Source organism: Phocoena sinus, chromosome 1 (assembly GCF_008692025.1).
Source record: "Phocoena sinus isolate mPhoSin1 chromosome 1, mPhoSin1.pri, whole genome shotgun sequence".
NCBI lineage: Eukaryota > Metazoa > Chordata > Mammalia > Artiodactyla > Phocoenidae > Phocoena > Phocoena sinus.
In genome coordinates, this window is record NC_045763.1 from 44181530 (window position 1) to 44203809 (window position 22280).

The 22280-nt window shown below is 36.3% G+C and overlaps 1 protein-coding gene across 1 annotated transcript in view; it reads right to left on the minus strand.

Annotated features, from left to right (window-relative positions):
• Positions 1-22280, minus strand: part of TUT4 (terminal uridylyl transferase 4) — a 145221-nt gene that overhangs the window by 111947 nt on the left and 10994 nt on the right. Inside the window, 1 exon segment of the mRNA XM_032626370.1 lies at positions 3940-4822. Coding sequence (XP_032482261.1) covers positions 3940-4729 — 790 coding nt within the window. The 5' untranslated portion in view covers positions 4730-4822.

Genomic DNA, 22280 nt, shown 5'->3' on the forward strand with positions numbered 1-22280 from the left:
CAGAGATGACACTTAATAATAGTGTGTTGAATAAAGAAATTGATCTGGACGTATCTAAAAGCACTTCTAAAAGTAAATGCTCATAGATAATAAATAAACCTCTCCTCTCTGCCCTCAAAAGCCACTCTACATGCCATCTACAAGAACCCTGAAATTCACTTCTCTCTTGATAGCACTAATTTTTCTAAATAAAAATAGTGCGCCTCTCTCTGGAGGTGATGTGTCTCCTACCACAAGAGGAGCACAACAGGAATATTATTCAGCAATGAAAAAGAATGATGTACTGCTATATGCTACAACATGGATGAATCTTAAAACATACTAAATGAAAAAAGCCAGACACAAAAGGCCACATGTTGTATGATTTCACTCATATAAAATAGGCAAGTCTATAGAGACAGAAACTAAATTAGTGGTTGGCAGTGCCTAGGAGGAGAGGGTAATAAGTAGTGACTGCTAATGGGTATGGAGTTTATTTTGGGGGTGGTGAAAATATTCATGATTTAGACAGTGGTAATGTCTATACAACTTTGTAAATACACTAAAAAACACTAAATTGTATATTTTTAAATGGCAAATTTTATGGCATGTGAATTATATCTCAATAAAACTAATATAAAAAGGTAAATAAAAAATTTAAATATGACAGATGATAGTAAGAACTATGGAGAAAAATTAAAAAGGTAAAAAGAATAAGGAGTGCCAGAGGTGGAAGTGAGGTTTGTAAATTTTAGATAAGTGACCCAGCAAAAGGCTCGCTGAGAAGGTGAAGGAGGCAAGAGAGCTAGCCATATGGACATCTGGGGGAAGAGTGTTCCAGGCAAAGGAAAAAGCAAATGCAAGAGCCATCAGGTGGACATTTGCCTTCACATCTGAGGAACTGCAAGGATATCATGCAGTTGGAACAGAGAGAAATGATGAGAAGTAGATAAATGAGGGCAGAGAAGTGGGGGGAGGGGGAGTGCCGAAGATCACAAAGGTCACAGCAAGGACACTAGCTTTTACTCTGATATATGGGAAACCATTGAAACATGATGAACAGCAGTAACATGATCTGAATAATTTTAACAGGATCATTCTGGCTGCTATGTTGAAGACACAAGGAAGGACGGTATAAGTGAAAGTAAGAAGATGAGTTAGGTTCTGCTGCTCAAAAGCATGATCCTGACCAGCAGCATCAGCTTCATTCAGGAGCTTGTTAGAAATCCAGTATCTCAGACTCTAGATTTTCTAAATCAAAAATCTCGGAGAATGGAGCCCAAGAATCTGAATTTTAATACAATTCCCAATTGATTCACTTTAATTGCACATTAAAGTTTGAGAAGCCCAGATCTAGTATATTCTCCCTTCAAATATTCACCAGGCTCACTCTCTCACCTCTTACCTTCAAGTGTTTGCTCTAATGTCACCTTCTCAGTGACAATTTAAATTTGAAACACCACCACCAGACACAGCAGCATCATTCCTTATGACCTTTCCTGTTTTATTTTTCTTATAAGATTTATCACTATCTAACTTATTATATACTTTTGTTGTTTACTATGTTTGTTGTCTGTCTCCTCCCACTAGAATATTAACTCTGTAAGTAAGTATAGTTATCTGTTTAGTTCATTGTTATATTCCTAGCAACTAGATCAGTACCTGCACATAGCGGAGATCACCCAAAATATTTACTGAATGTACAAACGGCAAAAGGAAAAATGGTGGAAGTGCTAGGTGGGAGCTAAAGTTGGACCTAATGGAGATTAATCCATTAATCTTTTGGCCACACTACACGGTTTGTGGGATTTTAGTTCCCGACCAGGGATTGAACCTGGGCCCTCAGCAGTGAGAGCCTGAGTCCTAACCACCGGGCCACCAGGGAATTCCCATATAAATCATTTTTGGGTTTTTTCGGTTTTTCTTTTTGTGGGCCACACCATGTGACATGTGGGATCTTAGTTCCCCAACCAGGGATCGAACCTGAGCCCCCATGTTGAAAGCGCCAGAGTCTTAACCACTGGACCGCCAGGGAAGTCCTAAAACATACTTACCTATTTGGTAACAAGTGTTTTTTTGTTTGTTTTATTTTGGCCACACAGCTTGCAGGATCTTAGTTCCTCAACCAGGGAACGAACCCATGCCCCTGAAGTGAAAGCATGGAGTCCTAACCACTGGACTGCCATGAAGTCCCTCATTCTTATTAGCTTGTTAAAACAAGTTTCCTGAAAGGACCTCTATTTGGTCTACTAGCTTCCTTAAGCTATTTCAACTTGTTCTCCATGTTAACAAATAACAAAACTGCATTTAATTGGAGAAATAATAACAATAAAGGATATTAATTGCCATTGCCTGCCTACTGTGTCAGGGACTATTTGAATTATTGAATTCAATTTCACTTAATCTTTATAACAAAGGCAGCACCATCTCCACATTTTAAAAAATGAGGAAACTTAGACATGTTTTAAAGGATAAGCAGCTTATCCAAGATTACAAAGTTATTAGGTGGGGAAGATAAGATTCAAAACCTATGAAATTTTACTCCAGAGCTCACAGTCTTAACCACCTCACTCTGTCACCTTATTTTGTCACCTTTTTAAGAAAATAATCTTTAAATCATATTTTTCACTAATTCAAGTGACCAGACCCCTGTAGCTGATCTTATGCACCAGTATTTCCCAACTTCAATCAATCACATACCGTCATGTTTAGATCTGCCATATCTAAACACTAGCAGTACTATTATTTATTTGATATTGTCTTTAAATTGACTTACTTTTTTGGGCCTTGTCCTAACATACCTATGAAATTATTAACATTTTTTCTTACATACAAAGGTACCTCTATTAAATTAAAAAAAGGGTTTGTCAATAAACCATCATCTGTGTACCACCAGAAATAAAAAGAAGCTATTTCTGAACTCTTTGTCAGTATTTCTCAAAGTGTGGTAAATAATGATTTAGAAATAGCTTTTTCTGTTTATACATCAAGAAAAGGTTTTATTCTTTTAGCCATAGAAACATCAGGAAAAAAGACTGCCAAGGAAAATTCATTAATTTAAACAGACATGGATAATATTTATAAACAAGTAACGCTAAGATCAAGATCTCATAAGAAAATGAATTTTACAGTGATAATTCTCAAGTAAATTGCAACAGTGTCCTATTGAATCTGTTTCCAGTTTTGCTCCTGTCAAAGAATTTGTTGAAAAGATAAACATATATATTTGTATATATATATATGAACACAGTGCTACCTTGGTTAAAACTCTTCAGTGGCTTCTCAAAACACTCATAATAAAGTCCAAACTGTTTATCATATCCTAAAAGGTCCTTTACTTTCCAATTCTTGTGTGCCTTTTCAGCTATTATCTTTTGCCACATTCCCCCGCAAGTCCCTGTTGCAGTCATACTAAATCTCAGTCACACTTGCAGTCTCACATTTATATCATGCATTTTCTCAATCCAAAGTCTAAATACCTCAATTAAATCATGTACTTTCTCGATTCTAAGTTTTTGGCACTGAACTAAATTACCATCTTACTTATCTGTATCACCCTCACCTAATTAGAAGCTTCCTTGAGGTCTGGGGCTGTGTTTTTTTGGTTTTCCACTGTAAACACATGCGTGACATATAATGGGAACTCAATATATACATGTTTGGTGAATGAATGAGCAATGTATTACCAGGACCACTTAAAAGAAGAGAGAGAGAAAGAGACAGAAAGTGTGTGTGTGTGTGTGTGTGTGTGTGTACACATCAACTATAGGAGCCACTAAATTTGTATTTGCACAGGCTTTGTACCTCCCATAATAAATGTTTTCAACCTAAGACCCATATTACTAATGTCCTTTTTGTAGTTAAAGTAGTTAAAATCAAACTAAGGATAATCTAAAGAACATTAATATTAAAAAATCTCTCCAAAAATGTGACTTGTGGAATAATCTAATTTGTACTTACTCAAATCATCCGATATGTCTTCAGTTCCTGAAGCACTATCATCAGAATCACCAGTATTATCTGTACATGTTTGTTGCTTCTGAGATTGTTGTGAGTTTTCCAGAGCAGATTTTTCTCCCTCTGCAACATCAATATTCATTTTGTCCAGAGAAGTAAAGGAGCTTGGAATTTTTTTTCCAATCTGCTGTAATTCTGTCTGTCTCATGTTTTCTTTCAACAGTAAACTGGGTACCTTCTCAGCTTCTGCTGGTAAGCTGGGCACCTTTTCTGATTTCATCTGAGAACCAGGTGCTTTTTCTGCTCTCCTCTGTGAATTAAGTGTCTTTTCTGCTGCTGCTGCCTGTGAGCTGGGTGCCTTTTCTGTTTTCACTGGTGAATTAAGTGACTTTGGTGATTTTTCTGTTTTTGCCTGTAAACTGGGTGCCCTTTCTACTTCTGCCTGTGAAACAGGTAACTTTTCTGCTTTCACCGGTGAATTCGGTGATTTTTTTGCTTTGCAGTGACTTTGATCTCGAAGGACTAACCCCAAATCTTTAGGGCCTGGAACACTGGCAGCATTTACTTTACATGATTTAACTTCTGTTTTTTCTATACAAATATCATTTTGCTTATTTTTTTTACTACTATTCCTATTTGGAGAGTTGGTCCCAATTTCTTTTATGGATTTATCATTTCTAGCTTTCAAAGTTTGATTAGTTATAAATTTAACTGCTTTGCTTTCTTCAGAAAGAGCCCAAGCGTTCTTCTTTGGTTCATGATTTTCATTTTCAGAGGTCTTAGACTCTTCCATTATTTGAAAACCTGCTTCTTTCCAACTGTGATATTGTAAAGTGGCAGATCTCCAGTAGTCTGAATTGCTTCAAATCCAGTTTAGGCAAGCAAACTATTGGATTAAAAAAAAAAAAATCTGTTATTTAAAATGCAAAACCCATTTCTAAAAAATTGGTTAGACATAAAAAAAACTTTTATAATTTATTCTCAAAACTGAATAGCGGGGCTTCCCTGGTGGCCCAGTGGTTAAGAATCTGCCTGACTATGCAGGGAACAAGGGTTAGAGCCCTGGTCCGGGAAGATCCCACATGTCGCAGAGCAACTAAGCCTATGCACCACAACTACCAGGCCTGCATTCTAGAGCCCACGCGCCATAACTACTGAAGCCCGCACACCTAGAGCCCGTGCTCTGCAACAAGAGAAGCCACCGCAATGAGAAGCCCACGCACTGCAACGAAGAGTAGCCCCCGCTCACCGCAACTAGAGGAAGCCGCGCAGCAACGAAGACCCAACGCAGCCAAAAATAAATAAAAATAAAGTAAAAAGCTGAAGAGTAAAAAATAAAAATTTTTAAACTCTGAAAACTACATGAGGAGTTAAAATCCACTTAGTAAATAACAGTGAAACGCCCATTAAGGAGGTTCTAATGTAATTCTAGCACTATGACATCAAAACAAGGGAACTTCAGAAGTAAAATGCTGTTTTACATTACTCAATAAGAATTCCAACTAAAAGGGAAATAAAACCTGCAATTGATGTACCACAACTAACATAAAAGGAAATGGAACAAAAATAACACAAGAATTCCAATCTATATGCAACACAGGGAATCAGCTTATAGAAGACTAAGTGGTAAAAATAACAGAAGAACTGCAATCTATATGCAACACAGGGAATCAGTTTATAGAAGACTATGTGGTAAGATCTTTCCCACATGACTTTCCTACTAAATACTACCTATTTATACCACTAACCTACTTCTAACTTGATGCTCTAAACATGGGGAACCAACATCAACAGACTTTCTCCAGCTCTGAAGTACAAAGTAGTTTAAATAAATTCTTCTGAGGTAAGAAAATTTTTAAAAACCAACAGGATCCCAGAGTTTAGAAGTTATAGTAATATTCTGTATGATGATACATGTCATTATACATTTGTCAAAACCCACAGAATAGATATCCCTAAGAGTGAACCCTAAGGTAAACTATGGACTTTGGATGATAATGACGTGTTAATGGTGCATCCACTGTAACAAATGTACCACTCTGGTGCAGGGATGTTGATAGTGAGAGAGGCTATTCCTGTGTGGGGGAAGGGAGTTACATAGGTACTCCGTACTTTCTGCCCAACTTTGCTGTGAAACTAAAACTGCTCTTAAAGAATAATAATGTTTAGAAAAAAGATAATAGAAAGAAAAAAAATCAGAATCCGTTTTGTTCTAAAACATAATAGGAACTATTACACTTTTACCACAGAGCACAAACTATAAACAAATGAAAATACTACATTTTGTTAAGTAATTTCTATACTAGAAATAGCTTGTATACTACATATTATGGAAATCAGGTTATTTCCAAAATACTAGCAGTAATAAACCAAGCTTACAATATTGATTACCTTTAAGGCAATAGTTCTCAAATTTTATCATTCATTAGAATCACCTGGAAGGTCCCATTCCCAGAGTTTCTGATTCAACAGGTCTAGGATTGGGGCCTGAGAATTTGCATTTCTCACAAGTTCCCAGGTGATTCTCATGTGGCTAGACTGGGAAATACACTTGAAAAATCAATGCTCTAAGGAATGTTTCTGAAAGCAGAAGTGAAGGAAAACCAAACTCTTCTGTATAATCTTATACACACGATTATAAGCTCCAAGAGGTAAGAAACCATTTCTCATTTTGCTTACCATTATATCTTCAATGCCTATTACAGTGCCTAGTTCAAAGTAGACGCTCAATAAATTTGTTAAATGGATTAATAAAAACATAAATTATTTTTAATTATTCATACTTTAAAAACAAAATATAATAGATCCAAAAGGTATTTAATTGCTTCATACTTTATATTGTCTACAATGTAACTAGAAAATATCTCGCTTCCCAATCCATCCCCTAGCCTCCTACCACCCAGGGTGGCCTGGGTAAGTATGCCTCTTTCTATGGACTTTGTTCTTACCTTTCTCATAGTACTTAGCACTTAACACATTTCATGTGTTTACCTCCTATTTAGACTACAGGAATTTTTTTCCCAATGTGCTTCCTATAAAACAAATACACTTACACAGTTGAAAAAGTAAATGGCAAGGCAAAACAGCATTCTCCTACCAACTACCAATCTCCTCAGAAGCAACTACTGTCAACTCTTTTAGCTGTTTCTTCTGAGATTTATCTCCATATTTCTAAATTACATGCTTAAGCTGGTACTACCTATTTTGTTTTAGATTTAGATATTATCTACTGACTACCTACAGACAGAATTGTACACACACTTATGTTCCCATCCCACCACCATCCTCCCAGGATGACTATAATATGATATGCCAATATTATTTATGGCTGAGCCAAATATGCCATTGCACAGAGTTTCCTACATATCTATCAAAATTCATTTTCTCCTTTTTCCTAGGCACGTAGCTAAACTACATTTCCCAACCTTCTCTGCAGTTAGGTGTGTCCTTAAGATCAAGTTCTTACCTCCTCCATGCTCTCCCCTTCTCACTGGATAAAATTCTCAGTCATCCATCTTCAATCACATAGCCAACAATTAAATTTCAATCCAGACCAGTAGGTCTTAAACTTTTGTGCACAGGAATCAGCTAGTTCCTAAGTGCAGATTCTGATTCAGTAGATTTGGAGTGAGGACTAACATTCTGCATTTAGTCTAACAAGCCCAGGTAAAGTCCACACTGTTAGCCCTTGGCCATACTTTTGACTGGACAAAAATCATCAATGGAACTTGGGACTCCTGAATGACCACACACATTAAACTATTCAGCTGGATCTGGTGACTACTTACCTAGCAACTATTACATGAGACAGGAATAAAACTGTTTCTTAGGTCACTATACTATTAGATCTCTTTATCACAGGAGCCTAGGCTTTTGACTTCAGCAACATATATACTATAGTCACATTTCTCTTTTGGTATACTTTTCAGTTTTACCTGGAAGTGTCTCACTTCTCTTAAGTTTTTTATATATCTGTCAATAATTCATTGACAGAACTGTAAATCTTCTCTCAATGTCTTCAAATACATCAAGCAACCCATGTGTTTGTTTTTATTGTCATTTTTCTCTCCTTGGACATCCCATCTGCCACCTTCTGATCACTACTAGATTTCCACCACACTTGTCACCCTGAGACTTTCCTTTTGCTATCATCCTACCAATTCCCATCTACTCTGTCATGCTGATTGACTCTTCTGTTTTCCTCTTCCATAAGTTACTCCCTCTTTTTTGGTGTAGCATATCCTCCAGTAGCTTTCTAAGAAAGAAAACAAGAAAGGCATTGAAGAAAATAATTATGCCCTACTTCTGACATTTCATTTCATGTAGAGAGACAACCATTATCATAACATTCCTGCTTTCTTTCCACTCCATTCATTCCTTTCCTAGGGAGATGGGGTAACTTATTTCATCATTGAGTTTAGAAAAATGATCTGGGCAAAAGTAAGCACCTTCCCCTCTCCTTCCTCTTTGCATCCAGCTGTTCTCAGGAAAGAAAATTCCATTCTCTCACTCATACTCTAACATTACAGTTGCAAGCCCCACACAGGGCCTGTCACTGTTCAGCTCTGCCTATGCCTAAGTGGTTAAATCTGTCTATTTCTGGCAGTGAGTATTAGCAAGCCACTTGAAAATATAAGTCCCATTCTCCAATATGAATCTTATCCATAATAAAGATAATATTCTGGTCTCCATATGCTTCCTTTATCTCTCCCAGTTTGTTCAGAATTCAGGAAGGGAAAGAGAGTGCTATTTATTGGGCTCCCTTAAGCCCCAACAGTAGGTAAGTTTTATAAGACTTTGCATGCCTGAAATGTCTTTATTCTTTCTTCATATTTTGTCTAATTAGGTTTGAAATTCTAAGTTAAAAATCATTCGCTCAAAATCTTACAGGTATTGTTTCAACAATTTCTAGTTTCTAGTGTTACTACTGAGAAAATTATGCCATTCTTATTCTCCATCTCTTTTACTGAACTGTTTTTTTTTCTTTATGGAAACTTTTAGGATATTCTCTTTGCCTCAGTGTTCTGTAATTTACAGGTGATAAGTCCTAGTATAGATATTTCTTTATTCATTTTGCTGTGCACTCAGCTGGCTCTTTTAATTTCTAACTCAAGTCCTTCACTTCTGGAAACTTTTTCCATATTATATCTTCCATAACTTCCTCCCTTTCATCTTCTCCGCTCTTTTTCTAGAGCTCCTATTAACTGAACTTTAGGCCTCTTACACTGATCCTCCAATTACCTTTTTTCTCCATTTCCCATCTCTTTTTTGTCCTTCCTGGGTAACTTACTCAAATTCTTCCAACCCTTCTATGTTTGGAGGGGGGACATGGAGAAAACCTTTCGTATTTTCACTTCTAAGAACTAATTCTCTGATTATTCCTTTTCATAGCACTCTGATCTTCATCTCTTATTTCTGAAAACACTAACAATTGTTCTGGAACTTTTTTCTGCTCCCTGTATTGTCTGGTTCCTGAGTTCCTCATGTGCCTTCCTTCTTCTCTACCATGCATACTAGCATACGCATAATAAGAGTCTCAGAAGGAAAAGATAGAAGGGGAAAGAAAAAATACTTAAAGACAGAATTCCCTAGTGGTCCAGTGGTTAGGACTCGCCGTGCTTTCACTGCCGTGAGCCCAGGTTCAACTCCTGGTTGGGGAACTAAGATCCCACAAGCTGTGCGGCGTGGCCAAAAAAAAAAAAAATTGAAGAAATAATAGCCAAAAACTTCCCAAACCTGATAAAGACACAACTACACACATCCAAGAAACTCTATGAACTCCAAGCTGAATAAACTCATAGGAATCCACACCAAGACACATAATTGTTAAATTGTTAAAGGCAGAAGAAATTTTGAAAGCAACAAGAGAGAAGCAACTTCTCATACATGAAGAATCCACAATAAAATTAACAGCTGATTTCCCATCAGAAATCATGGAGGCCAGAAGGCAATGGAATGACATATTTAAAATCCTGGATGAAAAACACTGTCAACCAAATATTCACTAACCATGCAGAAAAACTATCCTTTATTAATGACAAAGAAAGTATGACACTTCCAGATAGACAAAAGCTAAGAAATTTCATTAGCAGACTTGTAGACTAGCACTACAAGAGATGCTAAAGCGAGTTCTTAAGGCTGAAATGAAAAGAAATTCGGCAGTAACTCAAAGCCATAAGAAATAAAGGACACTGGTAAAGGTAACTTAGCACAGGGCTTCCCTGGTGGCGCAGTGGTTGAGAGTCCGCCTGCCAATGCAGGGGACACGGGTTCGTGCCCCGGTCCGGGAAGATCCCACATGCCGCGGAGCGGCTGGGCCCGTGAGCCATGGCCGCTGGGCCTGCGCGTCCGGAGCCTGTGCTCCGCGGCGGGAGAGGCCACAGCATTGAGAGGCCCGCGTAACGAAAAAAAAAAAAAAAAAAAAAAAAAAAGGTAACTTAGCACAGATAAACATAAAAGCCAATATTATTGTACTGCTGGTTTGTAACTCTTCTTTTTCTCCTACATGATTTAAAAGGCAAATACATAAGAAGACAATTATAAACCTATGTTAATGGGCACACACTGTATAAAGATGTAATCTGTGACAATAACAATGAGAAAGAACAGAGACATCTAGGATCAGAGCATGTGTATACTACTGAAACGAAACTGGTATTACTCAAACTAGGCTGTTATAAATTTAAGATATTAGTTGCGCTGTTATCTTCAAGGCAACCACTAAGAAAATAATGTTTAAAAATACAAAAAAGGAAAAAAGGGAATTAAAATAGCACACTATAAAAAAGTGAACTGAATACATAAAAAGGCAGTAATAGAGAAATTGAGGAACAAAAAGCACGAGACATACAGAAAAGAAAAAACTAAAGAGCAGGAGTAAATCTTTCCTTATCAATAACTACTTTAAATGTATTGGATTGGCCAAAAAGTTCCTTTGGTTTTTAAGTAAAAATAAAAGACACATTTTTCATTTTCACCAAGAACTTTATAAGCAATGTACGCACCCTTTTGTTCCACTACCTTCTGCCATTTTTCAGGCAACTTCATAATTCCATCTTCCCAAAACTCTATCTTTTTGACCAAAGAACTGTTCCAGGTGCCTTTTACAGTCTTCTAGGGAATTGATATTTTTTTCAATAAGAGAATTTTGTAAAAACTGAAATAAATGGAAATTTGAAGGTGCAATGTCTGGTGAATACGGTGGATGAATCACAACTTCCCAGCCAAGCTGTAACAGTCTCTACCTGGTCATCAAAGAAACATGCACTCTTGCGGTAACCTGATGGAAGATTAGGCATTTTCTATTGACTAATTCCGGATGCTTTTCATCAAGTGCTGCTTTCAGTTGGTCTAACTACGAGCAGTACTTGTTGGAATTAATCGTTTGGTTTTCTGGAAGGAGCTCATAATAGAGGACTCGCTTCCAATCCCACCATATACACAACATCATCTTCTTTGGTGTGGTTGGTGGTGATTTACTTCGCTTGCCTCACGATCTCTTCTGTTCCACATCATTGTACAGTATCCACTTTTCATCGCCCATCACAAATTGTTTTAAAAACAAAGTTTTCGTTACACTTAAGTAGAAAATCACATGCAGAAATATGGTCAAGAAGGTTTTTCTCACTTAACTTATGTGGAACCCAAACATCAAAGCGATTAACATAACCAAGCTGGTGCAAATGATTTTCAGTGCTTGATTTGGATATTTTGAGTATGTCAGCTATCTCCCGTGTGGTATAATGTTGATTGTTTTCAGTTCATGTCTCAATTTGATCACTATCAACTTCAAATGGTTTACCAGGCCATGGAGCATTGTCCAGTGAGAAATCTCCAGCACAAAACTTTGCAAACCATTTCTGACACATTCGATCAGTCACAGCACCTTCTCCATACACTGCACAAGTCATCTTTTTTTTGCATTTCAGTTGTGTTTTTACCTTTCTTGAAATAATAAAGTATTATATACCAAAAATGTTGCTTTTTTCTTCCACCTTCAACATTAAAATGGCTACACAAAAATTCACCAATTTTGATAAGTTTTTTTAAAGGCACACTAATATGACAGCTGTCACAATACAATCTAACAAAATTGTTTCAAATGAAGTTAAAGACAATGAAGAACCACTAGAGCCATCTTATGGAAAAAAACAAATGAATTTTTTGGCCAATTAAAAAATGAATTAGACTCTCCAAGTAAAGGCAGAGATTGGAAAACTGGATTAAAAAATATATGATCCATCTATCATATTACCTACAAGAGATTCACTTTAGATACAAAGAAGCAAAGAGGTTGAAAATACAGGCTGGAAAAAGATATCAAGAGAGAACTGAGTTGGCTATATAATTGTCAGAAAAAAAATATATTTTAAGTCAAAAACAGTTACAAGAGACAAAGAAGAGCATTATACACTGATAAAAAGTTTAGTCCAACAAGAATATATCACAATTATAAACATACATATACCTAATAACAGAGCCCCAAAAATAGGAAAGAAAAATTAACGAAATTGAAAAGAGAAATAGATAATTCTATAATAATAGCTGGATCCCTATCAAGTTACCCATGACATTTTTCACCGAACTAGAACAAATAATCCTAAAATTCATATGGAACCATAAAAGACCTAGAACTGCCAAAGCAATCCTGAAGAAAAAGAACAAAGCAGGAGGCATAACCATACCAGACTTCAGGCAATACTACAAAGCTACAGTAAACAAAACAGCATGGCATTGGCACAACAACAGACATATGGATCAATGGAACAGAACAGAGAACCCAGAAATAAACCCACACACCTAGGGTCAATTAACTGTCAACAAAGGAGGCAAGAATATACAATGAGAAAAGGACAGTCTCTTCAGCAACTGGTGTTGGGAAAGTTGGACAGCCATGTTTAAATCAATGAAGTTAGAACACACCCTCTCACCATACACAAAAATAAACTCAAAATGGTGTAAAGACTTAAACATTAGACATCACACCATAAAACTCCTAAAAGAAAACATAGGTAAAAAATTGTCTGACATAAATTGTACCAATGTTTTCTTAGGTCAGTCTCCCATGGCAATAGAAATAAAAACAAAAATAAACAAATGGGACCTAATCAAATTTACAAGCTTTTGCACAGCAAAGGAAATCATAAACAAAAGACAAACTACAGAATGGGAGAAAATATTTGCAAACCATGAGACTGACAAGAGCTTAATTTCCAAAATATACAAACAACTCATACAACTCAACAACAAAAACAACCCAATCGAAAAATGGGCAGAATATCTAAAGAGACATTTCTCCCAAGAAGACATACAGATGGCCAAGAGGCACATGAAAACATGCTCAATATCACTAATTGTTAGATCAATGCAAATCAAAACTACAGTGAAGTACCACTTCACACCAGTCAAAATGGCCATCATCAAAAAGTCTACAAATAACATATGCTGAGGTGGGTGTGGAGAAAAGGGAACCCTCCTACACTGTTGGTGGGAATATAAGTTGGTGCAGCCACAATGGAGAACACTGTGGAGGTTCCTCAGAGAACTAAAAACAGAGCTACCATAAGATCCAGCAATCCCACTCCGGGGCATATATCTGGACAAAACTATAATTCAAAAAGATACATGAACCCTATGTTCATAGCAGCACTATTCACAATAGCCAAGACATGGAAACAACCTTAATGACCATCAACAGATGAATGGATAAAGAAGATGTGGTACATATATACAATGGAATATTACTCAGCCATAAAAAAGAACATAATGCCATTTGCAGCAATAGGGATGGATCCAGAGATTGTCATACTGAGTGAAGTAAGTCAGACACAGAAAGACATCTATCATATGATATCACTTATATGTGGAATCTAAAAAAAAGGAGTACAACAGCAAGGAGAAAGAAAGAAAGAAAGAAGGAAAAAAAAAGAAAAAAAATAAAAAATAAAAAAAAAATAAAATAAAATAAAAAAAAGGAGTACAAATGAATTTATTTACAAAACAGAAGTAGAGTCACAAATGTAGAAAACAAACTTATGGTTACCAGGACATAAGGGCGGAAGGGATAAGTTGGGAGACTGGGACTGACATATACACACTACTATATATAAAATACATAACTAATAAGAACCTGCTGTATAGCACAGGGAACTCTACTCAATACTCGGTAATGGCCTATATGGGAAAAGAATCTTAAAAAAAAAAAAAAGAGTGGATATATGTATAACTGATTCACTTTGCTGTACACCTGAAACTAACACAACATTGTAAACCAACTCTACTCCAATAAAAATTTTAAAAAAACAAAAAAAGATGTGGTACATATATACACTGGAATACTACTCAGCCATAAAAAAGAACAAAATAATGCCGTTTGCAGCAACATGGACGCAACTAGAGATTATCATACTAAGTGAAGTAAGTCAGAAAGAGAAAGACAAATACCATATGATACCACTTATATGTGGAATCTAAAGTATGACACAATGAACCTATCTATGAAGCAGAAACAGACACACAGACATAGAGAACAGACTTGTGGTTGCCAAGGGGGAGGGAGTGGGGAGGGGGGATGGACTGGGGTTTGGGGTTAGTAGATGCAAACTAGTACATACAGAATGAACGGAAAACAAGGTCCTACTGTATAGCACAGAAAACTATATCCAAAATCCTGCGATAAACCACAATGGAAAAGAATATTAAACAGAATGTATACATATATTATATACATTATATATATTATATATATATATCTGAGTCACTTTGCTGTATGGCAGAAATTAACACAACACTGTAAATCAACTATACTTCAATTAAATAAATAAATAAATAAAATAGTTGGAGACTTCAATACCTTTCTTTCAATAACGGTTAGAGCAACCAGACAGAAAACCAATAAGGAAATACAGGAATTGAATAACGTTATACACCAATGAGACCTAACATAAATCCAGAAGACTCAACCCAACCTCAGCAGAATACATATTCCTCTCAAGTACACATGGAACATTCTCAAGGATAGACTATTATGTTAGGCCACAAAACAAGTCTTAATAAATGTAAAAAGACTGAAATCATACAAATTATCTTTTCTTATCACAGTAGACTGAAATTGGAAATCAAATCAATCACAGGAAAAAAACTGGAAAATTCATAAATATGTGAAAATTAAACAATGCACGCAAACCAATGGGTCAAAGAAGAAATCACACGGGCAATCGGAAAATACCTTGAGACAAATGAAAACAATGTGGTTTTTTTTGTTTTTTGCGGTACGCGGGCCTCTCGTTGTGGCCTCTCCCGTTGCGCAGCACAGGCTCCAGATGCGCAGGCTCAGCAGCCATGGCTCACAGGCCCAACCGCTCCGCGGAATGTGGGATCTTTCCAGACCAGGTCATGAACCCGTGTCCCCTGCATTGGCAGGCGGACTCTCAACCACTGTGCCACCAGGGAAGCCCAAACAATGTATTTTTTTAAGCAATGTATTATTTTACCACAATTTTTTAAATGGAGATAAAAGGATATTTGATATAATTTTTTAAAATAAGGATTATAAAAGAATACTATGAACAACTGTACATCAACAAATTGGATAACCTAGGTGGAATGGACAAATTCCTACAAACACACAAATTACCAAAACTGAGTCAAGAGCAAATATAAAATATGAATACACCTACAACAAGTAAGTAGACTGAATCAGTAATCAAAAACCCCTCAACAAAAAAAGCTCAGAATCAGAAGGCTATACTGGAGAAGCTTACTCAACATGTAAAGAATTAATACCAATCCTTCTCAAACACTTCCAAAAATTGAAAAGGAGGGAACACTTCCTAACTCATTCTATGAGGCCAGCATTACTCTGACACTCTGAATATATATGCAAAAAATCATCAACAAAGTACTAGCAAACCAAATTCAGCAGCATATTAAAAGGGTTATACACCATGACCACATGAGATTTATCTTCAGAATGTAAGGGTGATTGAACATATGAATTATCAATCAATGTGATAAACCACATTAATAGACTGAAGGAAAAGAAAAATACATGATCATCTCAACTGATGCAGAAGAAAGCATTTGACAAAATCCAGCACATTTTCATGATATAAACACTCAAACTAGTAACAGAAAGGAACTTCCTCAACGTAATAAAGGCCATCTAAAAAAAAAAAAAAACACCCAAAATGAAAACAAAACGAAAAACACACAGCTAACATCATACTCATTAGTGAAAGACTTAAAAAAATTTCCCCTAAGACCCACAATAAGACAAAGATGTCTGCTTTTGCCACTTCTATTTAACACAGTACTAGAAGTTCTAGCCAGAGCAATTAGCCAAGTAAAAGAAATAAAAGGCATCCAAACTGGAAAAGAAAAAGTAAAATTATGTTTGCAGATGACATGATCTTAAATGTAACAAAATCCCAAGAATACACACAAAAAAACAGAGCTAATAAACAAATTCAACAAGTTGCAGGATACAGAATCAACACACAGATTTCTTTACAGTAGCAATAAACAATCCATAAACGAAATTACAAAAATGATTCCACTTACAATAGAATCAAAAAGAATTAAATACTTTAAGAATAAATTTAGGGGCTTCCCTGGTGGCACAGTGGTTGAGAGTCCACCTGTCGATGCAAGGGACGCAAGTTTGTGCCCCGGTCCAGGAGGATCCCACACGCCGCGGAGCGGCTGGGCCCCGTGAGCCATGGCCGCTGAGCCTGCGCGTCCGGAGCCTGTGCTCCGCAACGGGAGAGGCCACAACAGTGAGAGGTCCGCGTACCGCAAAAAAAAAAAGTAATAAAGAATGAATTTAACCAAGGAAGCAAAAAAATTTTTACCCTGAAAACATTACACTACAAAACATTACTGAAAGAAATTAAATAAATAAATGCAGTGACATCCCATGTTCAGAGATTCCTTCCAGTCTACTTTCCCTACCTACCTCTTTCTTGCTCTTCCCTTTTCAGACCTTGGTCACTCACTGCCTATGGGTAACTAAGGAATCAGGAAGTATTTTAAGTTCATGTGACCTACAGCCGAAGGGAGCAGAACATTCGAAAACACACCTTTTACAATGTTTATCATTCACCTTAAAAGAATTAAATACTCCACTCCTTGCTTATTGTTATCAACATCAAGAGTCCTCAAAACTATTTAGTCTGCTTTCCCAGTGCTGCCAAAAGTTGGAGACTGGGCAGAAGTCATAAACTGCAGCCCACTGTGCACTCACCCATTTGTTTCTTTCACTTAAGTCATTGCCAATGACTTATATTGTTAACAATACTACCCAAAGCGATCTACAGACTCAATGCAATCACTATCAAAATCACAATGGCATTTTTTGCAGAAACAAAAACCCATCCTAAAAGTCATATGGAATTTCAAAGGACTCTAAATAGGCAAAAAAATCTAAAAAAAGGAAAACATTAGTTGGAAGAATAACACTTTATTTCAAAACTTACTACACAAATCTACAATAACCAAAACAGTCTGGTAATGGTATAAGGAAAGACATATATCAATGGAACAGAATACAGAGCCCATAAATAAACCCTTACATACGTGGTCATTCGATCTGACAACAGTGCTAAGAGCACTGAATGGAGGAAAGGACAGTCTTTTCAATAAATGGTGCTGGAAAACTGAACATACCTGTTCAAAAGAATGAAGCTGGACCCTGACCTTACACCAGTTGCAAAAATTAACTCAAAATGGATCAAATAAGACAAGACACTAATTGTAAAAGCAGCAGACAGGAAAAAAACTCAAATGACCATTTGAGCGTTTTGAAAAATTATACAAAAACTGTCATAAAACAATAAAATATATTACCATACAGATGTAAACTAGACTGGGGAACTCTCTATTCTGTTATGGAATGATAGTGAAGATATACTGTTAAGTGAAAAAAAGTAATATACACAGGCATGTGTAGTAGGCTAATTTTTTGTAAGAAAGAAGAGAATATATATACCTATATTTTCAGAAATAAACAATACAAGGATAAAAACAAAAGAACAAAGACCTAAATTTAATATCTATACTAAAACTATACCTTATACTCTACACAAACACACACGTAAATATAACTGCATAAAAACTATAAATCTTCATGACCTCGGATTTGGCAACAGTTTCTTAAATATGACATCAAAAGCACAGATGACAAAAGAAAAAAATAGATAAATTGGTCTTCATCAAAATTTAAAATTGCATCCTTGACATCCATCTTGACAATGATTTTTTTGGATTTGATACCAAAAGCAAAGGCAACCAAAGCAAAAAAACAAAAAACCAAGTGGGAATCCTCATGCAACTGCTGGTGGGAATAAAATGATGCAGTTGATGCAGAAAACAATTTGGAAGTTCCTCAAAAAGTTAAACATGGAATTGCCATATGATCTAGCAATTCTACTCATAGGCATATATCCAAAAGACTGAAAATGGGGACTCAAACAGATATTTGTACACCATGTTCACTGCAGCTTATTCACAACAGCCAAAAGGTAGACGCAATCAAGCATCTATCAACAGATGAATGGATAAACAAAATGTGGGATACACACAATGGAATATTACTTGGCCATTTAAAGGACGAAACTCTGACACATGCTACAACATGGATGAACCTTGAGGACATCATGCTAAATGAAATTAGTCACTCACAAAACGGCAGATATTGTATGATTCAATTATATAAGACATTGAGAATTGGTAAATTCACAGGGACAGAAAGTAGAACAGAAGTTATCAGGGGCTAGTGGGAGAGGGGAATGGGAAGTCATTGCTTAATAGGTACAGAGTTTCCATTTGGGATGATAAAAAAAGTTTTGGAAATAAATAGTGGCAATGGTTACACAACATTGTGAATGTACTAATGCCACTGAATTGTACACTTAAAAAGGTTAAAATGATAAATTTAATGTGATGTATACTTTACCACAATAAAAAAAGTTTTAACTCAAAATATTTAATCGAAATAATGTGTATTAAGCTTATATAAAATATCACAAACCTCAAATTTTAAATGTCAATCATATTCTAAAATAGCTTAAGGTTTAAAAAAACATAACTTTTTATATGGGTAAATCAACTGACAGAGTTTTTATGATCAAAGGCAAGTAGAACTGTGCCCTCTTCTCTCAAATTCAGTTTTGTAAATAAATGGGATTTCCAAACTAAATTACCTAGATCCTCATCTAAAGCCCAATTAGCTAGGTTTTCTGGATTACTCAAGCCTTTTCCTTCTGTGTTCATCTGGTAAAGCTTTTTTGGCCACTGGTCAAAGTTGTTTAGTTTAAGTTATGCTTCTTTTCACAAGCAATTTGTTGATTAAAACAGCCTGAGGTTGCCAATTGTTTTTTGGGCTTTTTTCTAATGAGATATGGAGATCATCTGGATCCCCTAATTATCCAAGCCACACTTTCCTCTTTTTCCTTATAAACAAATAATCAAGAACAAGCTCTATCTATATTAAGAGTTCTGTGATGCAAGATTCACTAGAAAGTTCTTGATTCTTCCAATATCAGGCAGCTTTTTGGTATTTATGTATAACAAAGTAACTAACACTTTTTAAGTGTTACTTGTTTGTTGGGGAGACAAAGTTTGTCCCACAGGTCCAAAAATTGTGATATGTAACTGTGCTGTTCCTACAACGCTTGTGCTACTAACACCACACTCATTTTGAAATTTCATGTACTGTATCCCTTGGAATGGGCCAGGTTATGCTGCAATAACAACCTCTACAACTCAGTGTTTATCACAACATACACTGATTTAACAACTCATGCAAAATCCTCTGTGAATTAAGGTGACTCTCTAAGGCGGTTGTCCTTTATGCATTGGCTCAGCATTCCAAGCTGCTTTAATCTTATGTTACCTCCCATATTAGCAAAACAGAGGGAGAAGGCATAGCACTGCTCACCTTTGCTCACATTTCATTTACCAAAAAAAGCCACATGGCTGCACCTAACTTCAAGGCAATAAGGAACACAACCCTCAGAATGCCTCAAAATAAAGGAGCAGTAACAAGGCTTATCACATTAGTACAAGGTGAAATAAGGCAGTCTCTTTGTCTCGAACCATGTTACTATTTCCCTCCAATCTCTTTGTTCAGGGCTAATTTCATGGTCATGTGATCTGTGCAGTTACAGAGGGCTCCATGCTCGGAAAGACGCTGTGCTTGGTTTAAAGCTCTCCTGTCACCAACTTGAAATTCTTAATAATTTTATCTTTGAATCTGTGTTTTGTAGTGAAGTCTAATAGGACAATGGAACATGCACAGGAGCAGGAGATATATGCAAAATGTATACCTTGCCATTCGTTTCCACCTCATCCTCATATAGATTTGGTGATGTCCCGTGAACACAGAATATCGGTGGAGCCATGATGTGTGGGGAGTTCAGCAAGACTCAATGTGAATATTAAGTAAGCATGTTGTCTACAACTAAGTAAGCAAGGGTACTAACAGCCCAAGAAGCCACATTTTGTTTGAACCATAACTTGCTTCAAACACAGAGGAAAGGCAATGGAATTCTAAGAAACATGTATGATCAAAAAGCCTATCATGCCTTTTCTTACTCATGTTACTTCCCTGTATTAACCAACCACTTATGCTGAAAGTGACAACACAGAAGGAAAGGGAAAGATAGAGCAAGCCACAGTTCCTTTTCCTTTCAGTCCTGCCAAATCAAAGGTAAAGACTTTTGGTAGAATGTGCAAGTATAAGAAATGAAATAAAAACAGCGAGTAAGTTTTGTGCAGTGTTTTCCCTGTTCTGGTAAGAATGAAATATATATGTACAAGCTATGAAATTTGAGCAATTCCACGTAAGAGTTAAATAATCATATATTTGCATTTAAATCTGGCATTGCAAAATAAAGTTGAACAGTAAAATTCATGCTTATTTAACAATTTTAATGTTCTTTATTTACAAAGACATTAAAAAGGAAATAAAACGAGCTGAGAGTAAGATCAAAGAAGAAGGAAAAAAACTTGATGTTTTTGTAACTTTAACAGCACTTTTTTTCCTGCATTTTGAACTAGGGACCCTGCATTTTTATTTTGCACTAGGCCCTGCAAATTATGTAACTGTGCTTTTATTTGCTCAGGTAAAAAAATATAAATCTGGAATTAGTTTTAACAAAGACTAATTTTCAACATTCACATATAAGGTGCTCAGTTAAAAGCTGGAGATACAAAGATAAATAATAGGCTCATGTCTAAAAGGGGAGATAGTCATATAAACAAAATGACAATATTATGTGACACATGCTAAGGAAACCCTGAGGAAAGAGCCGAAGAAAAAGGCTTCTACATGGAGATAATATTGAGCTGAGAAAGAATTTCTCACTTAAGAGAAGGAGTAAGACAAGATTTGTATGTACTAGACAAAATATATTTCTAAAACTCTGACAGGTTTTGTAGGATGTAAAATAGCATGCATAATGATGAATACAGGAGATGAACTGGGAATGTAAATTGGTACACATATTTGTACACCAACTCAAGTTTAGACTTTAGCAAAGAGAAGCCATAGATGATAAGCAGAAGAGTAGCACAATTTCTGCTTTAGATTAACTTCTGCAGAACAGGAAGACAGAGAAGAGAGGAAAAGGAGATGTCACTGAAGTAAACAAGAATAGTTATCAATAATAGTAAAAAGTATTAAAAGGTTATTTAGGGGCTTCCCTGGTGGCGCAGTGGTTGAGAGTCTGCCTGCCGATGCAGGGGACACGGGTTCGTGCTCCAGTCCGGGAAGATCCCACATGCCGCGGAGTGGCTGGGCCCGTGAGCCATGGCCACTGGACCTGCGCATCCCGAGCCTGTGCTCTGCAACGGGAGAGGCCACAGCAGTGAGGGGCCCGCGTACCACAAAAAAAAAAAAAAAAAAGGTTATTTAGGGCCTTAACACAAGCAATTTTAGTGGGATTGCAGAGAGGGAGAAGTTGTGTTAAAGTTAAATGGGTTTCTTCCCAGAAGATGCTTCAATATCCTAATAAGCACTGTAAATCTCTAAAAGTGAGATCTAATTTGCAACATTTCCCAGATTTATTTGACTAAAGAAACATTTTTTGCCAGGACCACCTATCAGCATCTCAAAGGACTGTGAGGAACACAAGTTTTATAACATTGTTCTATGAAACAGAAGGCCAACACTGACTGAGAAAGGCAGAGGGCAGTAGAGGGCTTAAGGCCAGGGTAAAACAATACTAAATGTGAGAAACAGGAAAGAAATCTGACTAAAATACTGCCCAACTGTGTTAAAGACCTAACTACATATATAACACACCAGTCTACTAGTTTATACAGTTTACAGATATTTAAGTTCA